This window comes from Scleropages formosus, chromosome 8 (genome assembly GCF_900964775.1).
Source record: "Scleropages formosus chromosome 8, fSclFor1.1, whole genome shotgun sequence".
In the NCBI taxonomy this organism is placed as follows: Eukaryota; Metazoa; Chordata; class Actinopteri; order Osteoglossiformes; family Osteoglossidae; genus Scleropages; species Scleropages formosus.
This window is the reverse complement of record NC_041813.1, coordinates 20628412-20645318: the sequence shown is the minus strand read 5'-3', so window position 1 is coordinate 20645318 and position 16907 is coordinate 20628412. Positions and strand designations below refer to the sequence as shown.

The 16907-nt window shown below is 43.1% G+C and overlaps 2 protein-coding genes across 2 annotated transcripts in view; one reads left to right on the top strand and one right to left on the bottom strand.

Annotated features, from left to right (window-relative positions):
• usp45 (ubiquitin specific peptidase 45) overlaps positions 1-11710 on the bottom strand; it is a 33038-nt gene extending 21328 nt beyond the window's left edge. The window contains exons 1-5 of the mRNA XM_018757349.2: positions 11548-11710; positions 10751-10859; positions 9051-9214; positions 8841-8941; positions 7634-7734 (exon numbers count right to left, since the gene is read on the bottom strand). Of these exons, the coding sequence (XP_018612865.1) occupies positions 7634-7734; positions 8841-8941; positions 9051-9214; positions 10751-10853 (469 nt within the window). The 5' untranslated portion in view covers positions 10854-10859; positions 11548-11710. The remainder of the gene's footprint in view (positions 1-7633; positions 7735-8840; positions 8942-9050; positions 9215-10750; positions 10860-11547) is intronic.
• Positions 11711-12607: 897 nt separating this feature from the next.
• On the top strand, positions 12608-14853 carry tstd3 (thiosulfate sulfurtransferase like domain containing 3). Its single transcript, XM_018757107.1, has 4 exons — positions 12608-12800; positions 13060-13242; positions 13944-14103; positions 14488-14853. Exons 1-4 carry the CDS (start codon positions 12668-12670, stop codon positions 14552-14554), a joined length of 543 nt encoding a protein of 180 aa, XP_018612623.1. The 5' UTR covers positions 12608-12667; the 3' UTR covers positions 14555-14853.
• The last annotated feature ends 2054 nt before the right edge of the window (positions 14854-16907 follow it).

The window sequence follows — 16907 nt, the reverse complement described above, 5'->3', positions numbered from 1 at the left end:
AAGGTAGGGGAAAACAATGTGCAATACTGGGAAAGGGCATATTAAAGCATTGTAAGCACTACTAACACACTGTCGTGTCTCGGAGTGCCTCCAAAATATTGCGATCTCGATTTGTTGTAACAGGTTGCAGGGGTTGGTCTGGAGAGCAAACGGCAGCACTAACAGGTTACAAAAGTTGCTTTGAGGACCAAAGACCAGAAAGCACTCTTGATGCTCCATTTTTAATCCAATAACTGCTGAATTGAGGACAGTTTGTTTTATGCTGCAGAAGCAGTGCATTCATGGGGAAGGACGAGCAACACCAAATGTCTTATTCATTTGTTGTGACTGCAGGGCATGAAAAGCTAGCCCCCCTGCCATCTGAGACCACGCAGGACCGACTGCACACTTCCAGCCGATGGCTGGCCCTGTGCCCTGCATGGGCCCGGGTGTGGCCTACTTAGCAAGGGTGAGCGGCAGCAGGAGCAATCCTGAACATGTGGCACATGAAGGGTCCATTAACATGCATTCTGCTCCCACTAATAACCACTGTGGTACGGCCTAGTATTTTTGTCATTTAAAGTTAAGGAATTCCCTGGAAAAAAGTACATTTTTACTTTATTTACGAATAGAAACATGCAAGCGGTTCAGAAAGAAAGTCAAGATGAAAAAGGGCTGAAACTCCTGGAACATCAAAAGCAGGAGACCTAGCTAACGCTCAGAAGTCCTCAAAAGTACCATGAACCTCATCTCCTCATCTCTCTCCACTGGCTTCCTGTAGCTATCTGTATTCAACGCTGATTATGGACTAGGAAACAGTCAAAGGATCTGCACGTCAATATCTACAGGACCTGATCACTACACATCAACAAGAAAGCTGTGCTCTTCCACCTTCGGCCACTCAGAGCCGCTGGATCCATTTTAACATTCAAGAAAGGTCTTAAAATACACCTCTTCAGACCCACTTCTCTCCTGATTACCTAAACAACTCCACAAATTTGCATCACACTTATCTTTTACAATCCCCTCTGTATTTCCTATCAATAACATAGGAAGCTGCACATGTAATGTGTCACAACGAAAACGGCGGTATTAGGCAAACCGGCTGCGCCTAAGCAGTCGTGTCTCTACGTAAAGCTCTCCATCTTTTGTTGAAATGTACTTTTTTACTCCAACTTGTAAACTGCTTTAAAGAAAAGTTTCTGCCAAATGAATAAATCTACATGTAAATATAAATAAAGACCAGCAGGTAAAAGGTAGGGTGACTAAATGCAAGTGAATCTGGTGGAGCCTGCAGATAACCCCATTGCTTGTTTCTGAGAAACACTGCAATCCCCTTCGTGCTGGTGACGAATACTGTCTAGTCGTTGCTGACTCTTACCAAGCACAAAGATGAAGGATGTTGCCAGAATGTTCTGTCCTTCACTTCTGTCCATAGCGTTGAAAGGGTTGCGTCCATTGTCACTGTGATTGAGTATATCCATCTGGTTACTGTTAATCCTCTTCTTCCTCCAACTTTTCCAAGCATCATCACCTCTCCTCCATCATCTAGTCTTGGTGTCCACTCAGTTACCCCCCATTACTAACCAGATACTCTTAAGTAGATGACTCTTAGTTGACCGCTGCAACAGGGCCAATCCAGACACAAAAAGTTCTCGCTCTCGCTATCGTTACAGGTACCGAGTCCTTTTCAAACACAGTTCCACATACATGAAGCAAAACTCTGTTCTGTAAAAGTAACACCAGAATTATTTTTAAAAAATCTGTGGCGCTTACAAGAACTGTAAACACACAGCTGAGGAAGCGGACGGGCGGGCGGGCGGGCGGGCTGTCTGACTCGCACAGACACACGTTAGCAGGAACAGTCACTAAAAACCAAGGTTACAGACACACATCTGTCAAAAGCCTACTGTAGTTACCGCTGATAGAGGCAACAGTGATGCCTACTTGAGAAGAAAAAAAAAAAAAAAAAGAATATCAAAACCTTAATAGCTAGCAGAAAAAACAACACATTTTTGTTCCCTTTTAAAATTCAATTACCACAATACAATATGTTTGTTTTTGCTTCCATAAGCAAACGACTCTCTTGATTCTAACCATACGTGTAGCTCCACTGTGGCAATATTAAGGAATAATTATAAAAAGGAGGTGGATGAAAAATCAATACTAGACAATAATTGCCAAAATACCCCACTGCCAACCTCTGATGCCTATTCAGGAAAACATTTTAATTTCCTCAACAAAGAATCCCAGCTGTGTTTCCAGCCCATACAAACCCATACAAGTCTTGCTGAGGTCAAGTCTCCCTCCAGTAGGACTCTGGTACTCCAGCTGAAGGCCTTGTTGGTGAGAGCCCAGTTAATAGATTTTCTTTCTTTTCTAAGCTGTTGTTGTACAAAACTATAATGGATTCTAAATTCTTGCTGGGGCTCTTTTGTGCAGAGGGTATATGGGGAAAGAATGCAGGACAATCCCTGCCTCCAACCTGGCCTTCAGCAGAAATGCAATTTCACCAGCTCCCTCTGTGAGCAGCGGTCCATTCGGCCAGACAATAAGCAGCGCTCCGCGTATGCAACAATTCCGCTGTGATAATGGCAACAGGTCATTTAAAGAGCTGAGGGGGGGGACATGGCAAAGGGCTCTGCACACTTTGCCCCTTCACTCCTCGCCACGCAAACCTCCCTCGCTCCCAAACCTCCGACGACAACGGCCAGGACACCTGACTGTCGCCAGAATGTAACAATGGGCTTTGTGGAAAGACCGCAGAGGGACAGACCTGCAATGTCACACTGGGACTTCAGACCTCGGCATAAAGCAGGAACACGTGTCACACAATCACAGCACCAAACACTTCACTGCAAGGCTGGCCTTCACTCTGGAGACGCTTTCCTACCGCCCTTCGGCTCCCGGCTCCAAGGAACTGTGGCATCTGAGCTTCCAGTCTTAATCCGCTTCCTATTTATGGGACACATCTACCTACCTATTTATTTATTGAAAGTCATGCCCAAAAATATTAGCACCATTGCTTGCTCACTCACTGTTTTATCTGCCTTCCCTGGTCAGGAATGCAATGGTCAAGAGCCTATCTCAAAACTACTGGGTGCAAGGTTGGGGGGGGGGGTGTACACCCTGGATAGGATGCCAGTACATCACAGGGTAAAACCACACACTCACACAGGCTAAGTATCCAGAAGTGTACGTCTCAGTTCAGGTGTTGTTTCAGTCAATGGTGTACCATACCTGCTCATTTATACTTAATGCATTAAATATACTTCATTTATTACATAATTTAATTATTCATTTAGCTGATGCTTTTCTCTACGCAACTTACAATGTTAAGCTCCTTAAAATTATTTACCCATTTATACTGGAGCAATTTAGGGTAAGTACCTTGCTTAGGTACTAAGGGTTAGGGTACTACAGCTGGGGGTGAGACTTGAAGTGCAACCTCTGGGCCCAAAGGCAGCAGTTCTAACCACTACTACGCTTGTTGTGAGTCTTTGTGCCACCTGTTTGTGTGGAGCCTATACGTCTCTGTATGAGCAGAATTTCTCCCCAGTGATCAATATAGGATTTATCTGAGTATGGCACCGCTCTTCAAAATGCCTTGGTATTCTCCTGACTTCATGATACCATGGACATATTCAAGGCACCCAGCGGCAGGGACACCAAAGCAACACGTCATGACTGAACCTCCTCCACGTATTACTGTAGGGAAGGTGTTCTTGTCTTTGAAGGCTTCATTTCAAGCTCCAATTTTTTTCTCAACTGTGCAGGGAACCAAGAAGGATTTTGGGATTTTCAGGTGTGTTCTGGCAGACTGAAGCCAAACTTTCTTACATCTCTCTCAGCAACAGGGTCCTCCTAAGCTCCCTACCATATAACCCACTTTCGTTGAGCTGGCGACAGATTGTCCAACTTGAAACTGTCGCACCGTGTATCTGAAGGTCAGCTTGAGTCTGTGTCGCAGTTGACTGAGGTGTTTCCTCCAGCACTGGAACAATCGTTCATTGCCATCTTTGATTAAATTTTCTCTTGATTCCACATACAGGGAGGTTGGCTACAGCCCAACTTCTTGATAACATTACATCCACTTTGAAACAGGAGCGTTAAGGTCTCTGGAGATGGAGCCATGAAGTTGTCTATGGTTGACTGCAGTCTTTTGTCTGACCTCCTCATTTAATTATTTGGTTTTATTTCTTTTTCCATGCTCACTGCAGTACACTCAAGGAGACAGAACAGGTGAAGGAGGGCTTTCCTCTAACCCAACTGGGGAAATAAGTGATTTTTATACTGTGGACACTTTCCACACTCTCCACAGGTGAGTTCAGCTGTTCAGCAAAGTAAAGGCTAGAAATCCCACTACTTGTAGAAGGTACCAATAATATTACCTGGGCCACTTTTGGATACCAAAAGATTTTCATTTAAAAGTTACCTTGAGTAAGGTACTTACTCTAAAACTGCTCCAGCAAAAAATTACCCAGCTTTATAAATGGATCAGTACTAGTAGCTTAACACTATAAGCGCTTTTGGAGAAAACGCTCAGGAATTAATAAATGTAAGGTGTTTCTACTCGCAGGGAGCGTGGTGGCACAGCAGGTTTGGCCAGGGCCTGCTCTCTGGTGGGTCTGGGGTTCGAGTCCTGCTTGGGGTGCCTTGCGGCGGACTAGCGTCCCGACCTGGGTGTGACCCCTCCAGCGTATAGTGGTTTCATTAAAGCACTGGCTCTGCCTACCTAACCACCGCACACTTTGCAGTGTCTCCTGACAGCTCAGATAATGTGTGAGCGCTGGGGAAAGGCCAAGGCCCTGAGGTCAGTACACTCTATCAGTCACATACAGCTCATTCCAGGAGAGAGAAGCCTTTTGTGAAAAGTGCCCATGTATATTGGGGAGAAACAGCAGCACAGTAGGACTGTGTGTGTGGAGGGGGGGGGGGGGTCCTGATCTGCTACTTGTGCAATGCCATCCCCACCCCTTCGTGCATGGCAGGCAGGATGCCTCTACGGAGCGGTGGATGCCAGGCAGGGTGGGGGCTGGGCACGCACACAGCTGCTCCAGCTCTTCCAGGAGCCCAGCCGCAGCGGCGCTGGAGCGGCTAACAACATTAATGAGGGCGCTCAGACGGCACTAACGCAATTGGAGCTAAACTGGAGCACGTGGCTCGGCTGGAGCAGCCCTGGTCGGCCGGCGCCGTGCAGGCTAAATTTATCAAATGATTAGCATCAAGCTCCTCCCACAGACATGCCAAGCTTCCTGTAACGCATGCCCAACTCCAACACAAGATTAACAACCATGAAGATACCATACATTACTGTTTGGCGGAAATGCTGGTTTGCGGTAAAATGAAAGGCTTCGGCAAACAACTGCACAACGAAAGCAACTGTAAAGAAACAAAAGAGGAAACTGAAAAAAATACTGACCCATACATTTTCTTTAAGTTGTTGGTTTTGGCTCCAATATCTTGGAATGATTTCCTTCTGTCCCTCAGAACTGCTGAATCCCTCTCAACGGTCAAGAAGGGTCTCAAAACACATCTCTTTCAGACTCACTTCTCTTCTGATTTCCCATCTGCTCCATGAACTTGCATTACTTTTTTTTTTTTTTTTTTAAATTATTCATCATTTATACAGGCAGCTACTTGTGTAATGTAAGCTAGCAAAACAGTGCTACTGGACTGACTAAGTGAACATTGAGGATCATTTGCCTTTATCTGTATTCCCCCACTCCCAGAATGACAAGTTCTTTTAAAATATTACTGCAACTAACAATGTAAATGCACGTAATCTTGTTCTATTCACCAAAATGTTGCATTTCCTAAAAAATGGATACAGACCCTGAGGCCTAGAAACATGAATCGGTTATTATTTCTGCTACCAACTGCTTTTGACCTGCACACCTAACAAGCTCTCGCACCTTTTTTAATGCAAGGATTTCCCACCTGTGATGTGGACGAGCAACACAAGTCACAAGTCATTTCGTCTTAAAATGCAGTCCATGATCTGAGGATCTTTTAAAGCAAAACATTAATGATTATATATAGCACAATGGGAACAAGCACAACGCGATCTTCGTCACAACCTGCCTTTCAGTGTAAATTATGGTTGTTAGGATGTAGCGATTCAGTGCCAGCTGACTGTCAGGGTGGTACACATTTGTTACGCGTTATGTTAACGCTCTAGTTACTGTGTGTGACAGAGAGCTCCTTATAGTTCACAAGAAGCCGTGGACTGCTTCACACACCACCTTCCCTGCTCGTGGACTGACACACACCTGCTCCACGTGTCCGATCAGTATTATTTGTTCTTTAAAAACACAGATCTGCATGTTTACGCAAAAAAAGGGAGAACGATCAATGGTAAACCGTTCAGAACCACGACCGTGCAGTTTCCTTTATGAAACGGTTATGATATGAACAGTCAATATATATTGACTGTGAAATGAAACCATAAAGTAACAGACAGGAAGCGCACGCAAACTGACAGCTCAGTAATGCCCACTGCCCTGGGGACCCTGATTGAGGACTCGGGTCGCCACCAGGAGGCGCCATGGTGCTGCGGTGATCTCTGCCACCTTGGGTCACTACATTTTTAACAGAGAAAAGGAACAGCGCATTCAACTGAATCAAAGCATCTCTATTGTGCAAACCGAAGCACCTTTCTGTGTTACTGATTTGTGCAAAAAAAATGGCAGTAAAGGGAATCTGGAAAACATCTATTCAAATCAAGCAATAATGAACATATTTTATATAAGTTAAGAGTATAAATGAACATAACCGAAATCCAACATAATTATGTTTATTAGGAAAAGTATCTCCAGAGAATATATTTCATTACATTATTTCCCTTTTTTCATTAGGAACCTGGAGCAATTTTTAAAAGCCATTCACGGTATCCAAAGCCAAAGGGTTTTTGTATACACATTTTCCCTTTGGAATTACCTTTCACCTCGAAAGCCATCGGCAGTCATCTTCCACGGGAAACAATTTTCGTTATCAGCTTTTAATACTTCCCTATGTGCAATTATTAAGTATAAGGATAAAGATTCCAGTTCACCATTACAACCATTGTGTCAAACTGAGGTGAGGCAGCAGTTAATAAAAAAAAAAAAAAAAATTTCTTAGATAAAATTCTTTGATATTATTAAATGGGAGTTTAAAAATATTGTGAACTCTACAGGTACGATAAAGAACTTTTTTTTTTACTTAAATGTCCTTGTAATGAGAGCTGAAATCAATAATTAGATGAGTAGGTGCATCTTTTATTAAGACTAGGTTCTATTCACTGTTATTCCTTCTGCTCTGACTTGTAATTTTTTCCTTCAATGGTGGACCGTTTAGGGTTTCCTTTATAGAAAGGAAAGCAGTTCACAGTGAAAGAAGCGTTTAACGCTGAAAAGCACCATGACAAAATAAGAATTTAAATTCATCTTTATCAGCAGAACAACATACCCCCAGTCCAGAGGAAAGAAATGCGCAGATGGAAAAGAGAAATATGTCTATTTTGTTCATGGAAATGGTATGTATACATCCTGAGCTGCACTCTTCACTACAGCCTTTGACCAGAGGAATGTGAAAGCGTGGTTACCAGGTGGAGTTGGAGCACTATGAACCGAGGGCACACTTGCACATGCAGCTGGGGGGGGGGGGAGGATACCTGATGCAGCCTTGACCGAGTGTTTCTGTAGGAAGTCGAGCGTCTGAGCCAGCACCTTCTTATTGCAGTGAGTGGACAGCTCCTCGTTGCACTCCAGACACCTGCAGGGTCACCAGTATCGCACATTAGGCTACTCCGCATTTGGTGATAAAAGCTGCTGTAAGGGTGGTGAAGTCGTGTATTTGAAGACAAGTCCGGCTTGTGGCTTGAACTGGATCACTGGGCAGTGTTGCACAAGTTGTGTTTGACTTGCCAAAGAATTCCTACGTATCCCCCCCTTTGTCTTTCTACACTGGTTTCCTAAAACTGCCCGGATCAAATTCAAGACTCTGGTTATGGCGTAGAAAAGCAAAAACGGAACTGCTCCCAGATATCAAAAAGACCTGATCACTCGCTACACCCTAAACAGACTGCTACGCTCCTCCATCTCTGCCTGCTTAGTGGTCGCACGCACAGAAGGTCCAAAAGGAAAAGCAGAAAGGTTTTCGGTTCTAGCTCCAATGTAGTGGAATGACTTCCTCCTTCACTCAGAACTGCTGAATCTCTGTCTACATTTAAAAAGGGTCTTAAAACTCAACCCTTCCGGACTCGCTTCTCCTATGTTCTCTTAAGTTCGTGTAATGTGTAAATGTGTTCGTGCACTATAACTTTGAGATCATAACTGCTGAATAACAGATAAACTTTCACACAGCTACTCCTGTAATGTAAATGTTTAATTTAAAAAAATAAAGAATAATAGGAATGCGATTAGGAATTGTCGATTATTTGGATAATTCTTCATCCAGCTACTCGTGTGATGTACATTGGTTCATATGGTGGAAAGTAACAAACTAACTGTGCTTTAGAATTACACGTCTGCATCCAAGTCTCTCTTTTTCAGCTGATGTAATGCGCACATTGTATTTTCTGTGAGACGAACATCACTTTGGAGAAAAGCGTCTGCTAAATGAATAAATGTAAAACAACCAATGTCATCGCAATAAAGAAACCGTGTGACATCACTAATCGCATCATCTGCATCTTCATCAGCATTTTTGAGAGTCGAGGACTGTCTGTACCACACTGCCAGAGATAATTGGAGGCCAACACGATGGAGGCAAAATCACAACCGACTACATTGTGTCTTTTAATGGGCGCCATGTTCGGGTCCCTTGACATTAGTTAGTGATGCGTGTGTGGGTGGTGGAAACAGGCAACTGATCCTCACCAGGCCTTCCAGCTGCTGAGGCTGATGGAAATGCAGTGAGACTCAGGGTGCTGGGCCAGCTGGTGCTTCGTTGAATGCTGAGCTTCTGACTGGTTACAACCCTGCGGAGCCAGACGCAGTGCACCATGGAACTGCTTTACAATTGCTCTCAAAGCTCAGTCAAAGCAGTGTGTAGAGCACTTGGGCCCACTGGGGGGCCTTTCGTCTCACCTGGAAGCCACACCTGAGACAGATGAGGACATCCCCCGATGGCTCTCCCTCAAATGGGGTCCTCTCCTTGAGACATTCGGCACATACTGACCAGAGGCTTTGTGTGACCGCTTTTTTCACCGAGTTCAGATCAACCGCCCTGCTCACATGCTGACACGTAAGCCCTGGGGAGACAGTGAGGACTCAGCAGCTATGGAAGACTCTGCTGCCTGAACACTCAGCACTTCACTCTAATACGATAGTGTTGCTGACGTCAAAATATTACCACCTTGTCTCATTCCTTTAACTACATAAAACACTCTGAGCAACATGGCAGCAAAAGTAACACATGAAAGACAATGTCTATATCACAAAATTGGGGCATGACATCATGATAGAACGTCACACCCCTCGATTAGGAAAGTTTTCAGTTTGTGCATTTCTGCTGTGATAGTCTTATAAGCACTGCTTGCGTGAATCTGTGTGTAACATTTGCGTATTTGTTATCCGGAACTAACCTCAATAGGCAGCTTAAGTACACTGGATTCTAATGTTAGAAATGTTTGAGTTACTAATTCTCAAAGACATGGACATTTTTCAGTGTATTTTTTGTTTATTTTCTGCTCTTGCCTAGTTTCAAAAATTTGCTCATGAACACAACCTGTGCTTCCACACTCAGCCATTACTTGACAGTAAATAGAACAGGAATGTGGGACCAAGTTGATTCAACTCACTTCCAGAGTGTTTACAGCTCATGTCTACTGTTCCTGGGTACAGATGATCAAAAGAAAGATGAAGAACATTGTGTGTTTATTGTATAAGTTAGTTAACAAGTGTAACTGAAAAGTTTGTGGGGGAAACATTTCTTATTTTCAGTCAGTTTAATTCAGTTCTAATTTTATTGTAATTCAAAGTTAACGAAAATGCTAAAATATGCCTTGTGAGGTATTTTGCAGAACCGACTCAGCAAATAAATCAAGGTATGTGTTTATTCTTACCCTCGTATTTAATGCATACATAATAAAGTAAATACTGGATAGCACATTGCCTAAGTAAAGAAGTTAATAAAGTATAATAAAAGTTCAAACTGCGCCCCATCCAGGCTGTTCCCAGTCTCACACCCTATGATTCCAGTACAGGCTCTGGGTCACACTGATCCGACACAGGACAAGTAATTGAGGAAAACAGAATTAATAATGTCTTATAGCTCATTCTGAGTTAATTATAATTTTAGCTGAGATTTTTACAGAACCTAAACAGTGAATAAATCGAGAGACATCTGCATTCCTAAGCCTCGACTGATTGTGATGGAGTGGGTAGATCTTCGAACAATGTTTTTAAGGTGAGGACCCAGTGGGATGCGTACCAGAAAAATGGTAAAACTATGAGAAAACCATGTTTGGACAATTACGCAAGTTCTTCATCTGCCATTGAATGCAGTTTTGCTTACCCTAAGTTGTAAGTCACTCTGGAGATGAGCATCAGCTAAAGGAATAAATCTAAATGTTTGTGGGATAGTCTACATTTCTTGGAAATTTTATACATAGCAGTCTAGTAAGGTTCACTGTAAAACAGGGTACAACTTCACACTGTCAACCCCTACAGAACATTTTTCACAGTGATTTGTGCTCCTCAATTACTACAGCACTACACTGCCATCCTAATTAGTTACAGGACCGTGTTTTTAAATGTAACTGTGCTAATCATTTATGCCGTCTTACCGCTGACTTCATCAGATGACTCCTCATCACAAGGCTTTTTCGGCCGGTTTGTCCGCTTCGTCATGTCAGCGGCTTTTATAGAGAATGGGTCTTTCAGCCGCATGAGTACCTGCAAACAGAGCCCAGCAGTTTCGGCATCGGCGCAAAAGAGCACTGAGGTACGTTTCCGCAACTCTCACACAAGATGGAATAAAGTGACAGAACTGGACAGGACGCCCACTCCTGAGTAGACTGGTGAGTGTGTGGAATGACGCACACTGACTGTGACTGTCAGCCATCAGGTCGCATCCCAAATTCATATTCATACTCATTAACCACCCTGTGGAATATGAGTATATTAACTTCACCCTCTGCTTTTTGTTTTTAACTATCTCGTTGTTAGAACCTTGTGTGAGAACTGGATGGTGGTTATAATAGCTGTGTCTTAATACAGTATAAAACCACGATCTGCTTTATCACAATCACTGCAGCTGTGTGGAGACACCAGGACTCCCCTCATTAATTTGATTTGTCTAAGATTGACTGACTGAGATTTCCTCCTCCTCATCACCGTGGCTGTCAAAAACACATTACCATACTTTTTAAACCTTACTTCAGCAACAACAGCGGGAACTTAAGAACAAGACGGAAGACCACTGCTATATTAGTATGAGACTGAGTTTAACACCAGTAAGTAAATAATAAATAAGACACCGGCGGGACGGGGAGAGTGTCGCGAGGCGGGCCGCCCGGGGCCGCCGGGCCTCCATTCACCTGAAGTGGCCATGTCATGATCCCGTCATCTGAACACAACTCACCTGCTGCGAACGCGTTTAGTTGTCTAAGAAGGCGAACAGTGACTCTCCAAAAAGTTGTAAAATCTTTGTACAAGCAGGTTCTGCGGTATCCGTGTACCTTTCTTGTATTTCCTTGAAAGCATCAAGTGAAGATGAGACAGTGTCAGTGCCGCGGCGGACTACGGAGAGCGAGAGCGGACAAACTAGACCTACCCATCGCGCGATGTGCTGTTAGGGCCGTACAGATTGACACTTGCGGTTTACCGTAGGGACACTCCCGTACAACACAGTACAAAGAGAATGTTGATTATAAGGAGTTATCACATTGGTTATTGTACGTGTTGGATGTTGAGTAAATCTGTACGTTAGTTATTAAAAGAGCTGTATGGATTTCAAATATAAGTTAAACAGTATTGGATACACAACAATATACATTTTGATGTTTTACAACATGTTTATTTATGAAATTCAAGAATACTGAAAGTTATTGTAAAACAGGTTACATTTTTTCCTTTTATGGAGCGTTTTGTTCTTAACTTAAAATTACCATTAAAGGCTTTAATAGCACAAACAACAACACGCCTGGGTCACAACAAACAAAATTCCAGGGGAAGCCTAGCTAGGGACACCACACAAAACAGCTGGCAAAGTGCACAACTCAGCAGTCTTTAGGGCTAAGGCTACTGTAGGTCAAGATGGTATTGATATACCGCTTGGTGTCATCACAAAAAACAACAGTTTTTCCCAATTAATTTTATCAATATGAAATTCTGGAAGTAACAAGAATGAAACGGTCTCCCATCACGTCACGTTCTCAATCTTTCCGTTTGAGTCAAAGTTTTGAAGCATACGACCACTGCAAAAACATAACACTCTTACACATCAGTCTGAAAAGATAAAACTAATTTCTTTTAAACTTTTTTTGAACTATTAAAAAAAAGTTAGTTTTTAGTTACTATTACTTCACTCAACTGAAATTATACTGTAGTTCTGGGAGTAGCCCTCTGTCCTCGGTCGGGCGCGCGCACGCACGGGACGCCGCGCACGCACTCACGTCATGACAGCGAACGTACAGCGTTGGGGTGCGGAAGAAGTGTTAGTGCCATAAGCTAGTCAACGTGCGGCTGCGACGTAACTCAACATGGCTGTGAGGGAATGTCTTAAACTGACACGGATAGTCTGCCGTGTGCTGTCAAGCAGGAGCTATGTAGCCACCGCCTGTACCAGAGAACTGTCGGCGGTTCCCTTGAGGACTCAGTGCAAGTGCGCGCTCTGTGAGTGTCGACAGCTTCGCCTGGGGCGCCGAGCTCAGACTGTTCGAAGTGTTTTACAGCAGTAACCGTAGACTAGAATGTCACGTGAAACAGCGCAGAGCAGGTAGCTTCCCGTCGAAACGCAGGGTTGGATAAGCGTTAATCATGCCATAGTAGTATGGCATGGAGGAATCTCGAAACTGAGCTCCGTAGCACTATTTAAAAATCGACTCATCATGATGCACCGTGTCTCTTGTCTCGTTGGTCTCTGTTCCCTCAGCTCGAGCGACTCGCAGAGCACACTTGTTGCGCAGCTTCAGTTCGACTGCGCAGGCGCAGCACTCCGTGTCCCACGAGCAGCTGAAGCAGCTGCTGTCGTCCCGCAGCGCCGTGGTCATCGACGTGCGCGAGCCGTGGGAGCTGCGCGAGTACGGAAACATCCCCGGATCTGTCAATGTTCCCCGTGAGTATTTTGGCCCTTCCGGCCTTCGGCACAGCCGAACAATGATCTGTGCCATAAACTGGCTGTTAACGTGTTAAAATGGGCACGGAAGTGTTTTAAGCATAGTTACAGTAATCGTAATCTCTTTTTTTTACCAGTGGGGCTCATGTAGACTATGTGCCCCCCCCATTAAGGGAGGCCTTATCTGTCAGCCCAGTACATCATGGGCTCTTCACAGTTGGGACCTGAAGTCACCTGAAGTTCAGTAAAAACCTTAGATTGAAGCTATAAATAAGAAATCCTCTGCAACACACTCATCCATCAGTTTGTTATCAGTAACCACTTGTCCAGTTCTGCACTGCAAAGGTCTGGATCCTATTAGAGAAGCATAGGGTGTGAGGCAAGATACATAGACAGGACTCCAGCTCATTGCAGTGCAACACTTAATTTTAATGTGGTTTGCATAACTAATTCAGAGTTATTGAAAATAAAAGTACACCTCCAAAACCTCGTATTCAAGCCGCATTGCGGCGGATTTACCACATAAGCATATGCGGTATTTGTTATCTTTTGGCCTGACTGAGGGCTCACGGGCAAAGTTTAAAACATCACGTAATGACAATTTAAAAGATCCTCTTCTGCTTGATTCATATGCCCATAATGGTAACAGTGTCACTGTAATCGTGCATTTTAGCCTTAAACTCATCTGGTGTTGGTCTCAGTGGGACAGGTTCACCAGGCTCTTCAGATGAGTGCTGAGGAGTTTCGGGAGAAGTACGGGTCTGACATGCCATCTCAGAACAACCTCATTGTATTCTCCTGCCTGGCAGGCGTCAGGAGTAAAACAGCCTTGGATACAGCCATCTCTTTAGGATACTCCAAGTAAGTGTCTCACACAGGAGAACATTCTCATTTTATTTTATTATTTAATATTAGCAGCAACACTGGGTCATGGCCCAATGTTATGAATATGTCCACATACATATGGACCATTCAGATACAGACCACAACACTAAAATAATGCAAAATAGCGATAAGAGGACTTGGGTTTGAAATGCATTATTGAGCAGACTGAATTTCTGTTTAGTTAGAGCATTTGAATACATTCAATTCCAAACACTTAAAATATAGGCTTCGTGCTATGCATGTTTGTAGTATGCCTAGAATTATTTGTAATTACTGTAAGTGTGTGAAATGTCACTTCAGAAATACTGTCCCAGAGTTTGTGTTTTTTTTACTCTTTCTCTGTCCCTCTTGTCTGTGCAGTGTTCATCACTATCCTGGTGGATGGGAGGAATGGGCAAAACGTGAAGTGTTACAGACCAAAAACTGAAATTATATTTCACTCTGATTAGGAGTGTTCACATTACCATATGTTCAGGAAATATAAGAAACTGTGCCTCATAATGTGCTTTTTTTAATCAACTGTATTTAATGAAAGCTGAGTTTTCTAATCTTAGCAGCTGCGATTACAGTTACTTTTGAAATCAGCCATTCTTTAAGGGCACTGCTTTACACATTTCGTAATGTTTTAGAAAGCTTCCGATGTCTGAAGCTGATCATTTCTTTCTCAGTGGTATCCATCAAATTTGTTTGGCAATAGCTGGAATAAAAAACAATATAAAAACTTAATTGCGTATTCACTCAGTGTTTTCTGTGTTGTATCACAGTTTTGTTTCCATGCCTTTGTATAGAAGCATTTTCTTATGTCTCCATCCAGTATCTGAAATTCTATGCCAAGATAAGTGATAAGGTGCACATCAGTTATAGGATGTAAAAGTCTTAACCTGTACAACTTAATTCAATTTCACACTTGTCTTCCTGCCAAAATCCTTTGAGAATTTGTTTCACAACTTTCAGGAGTAAATATTATACTTTAAAATTTATACATCTATGTACTGTAGGTATAATGGGTGTGGTACATCAGCAGCCCTGATAAGTACTTAATGAACAGACACATAAGTCTACAGAGGAACATGGATGGCAGTTGGCTTTCGGTTAATGCTACCTCCAGTACCATGGTGTACCACTCATATTTCATATCAGTCCCCTGGTTGACAGCCATATTATTCCTGGTGCCCTCACCCAACTAATCAAAAAGGCCTTATAAATACCAGGATTGCAGTATGTTGAGCTGAAGGTTGTAGCACTGAGCCGCTCAGAAGGAATGCAGGGTGCGGAGGTGTGACTAGGGATGCCAACATCACTGCCTGGGTGGAAATTCCACCCCAGGAATGTTGTAGATAAACTCAGAGTCCTGTAAAATGAATACTACATACCACTCACACTGTATAAATGGCCCTCTGCATCCACACACCATCACTCTGTTTTATAATACGGTACCATCTTCTCCTGCTCAGCTTTATGTTCCTTAATGAGAAATACCCTATACCTTTTACTGTACTGGGGTGAGATTGAGGAGACTAATATGACTGCAAGACAGTTCATGAATAATTGGAAGAAAATCACTATTATGCCAAGTGGTAATAGTGATGAAAATCAGAGTTTTGAAAAGCTGCTTCACACAATTTAAAAGATTTCCATGTCCTTCATTCTTGTAACTGACATTTTACACTATTAAGATAAGCAATATTTACATTAAGACATATAGTGAATATAGTTGATATACTGCATTTTATGTATATTACACACACACACAGAGTCTGAAACCACTTGTCCCAAGGGGGGGTCGCGCCGAACTGGAGCCTAACATGGCGCAAGGCTGGGTGAGGGGACACACCCAAGATGGGACACCAGTCCACCGCAAGGCACCCCAAGCAGGACTTGAACCCCAGACCCATCAGAGAGCAGGACCCAACCAAACCCACTATGCCTCCCACTTAGGTATATTAAGATATAGTCAATAAACTTGATATATTATTTTCCAGCCCAAGGACTTCACTAATGTGTACTACTCATAACTTGCGCTACTGAAATCCAAGATGCAGATGAGACAGTATCAGCCCTAAAAATCTCAAATAACCTTACACACTTGACACATTTCCTCAAGAAGCTGCTGAAAAATGCATTATTTCTAACCAGCAATAACAAAAATCAAAGGGCCACTGACTGTTGTAAAGGACAGGGGTGGTACCCTGTGTCTACCAGGCAAAATCAAACACCCCACGAATGACAGTGTTTCACTAACACCATACACATTTCTAAAAATTGTTTTGAAAATATATTTACATGAAATAAAATATTTAATACAATATAATATGATCCTGAACATTAAGTACACCAAGGATGATAATATCAGATAATAATAGCATCTTATTCATTGGTTGTTATTAAACAAATAAATCCTGTCTCCGTGTCACACACAGCTAAGGCAATATTACATTTTTGCGATGCCAAATGACTCAAATAGGTGTCATCTGGCATGTCTGGTTGAGAAGTGTCAGCCGTAAGTTTGACGCCTGCGTTTCTCCTCACTCGTGCTGTTGCGCAGTCTCCACTCACAGCTCAGTCATCACTTTGATTCTCCTCGTATGGATAGTGCAGACTAACTGAGAACTGAATATGTAAAGTCTTTACAAAGAACTCCACGTACCATGGATTTACAGCAGTGTGTTGGCAGTCTTGCCAACAATCTAGTGCCACCCTGCTCTTTTCCATGCCGTGCTCTTCACAGCCCTTTGACAGATGTCTGAGGGACAGCTAGGCTCCCAATTGTATAGAGGCTC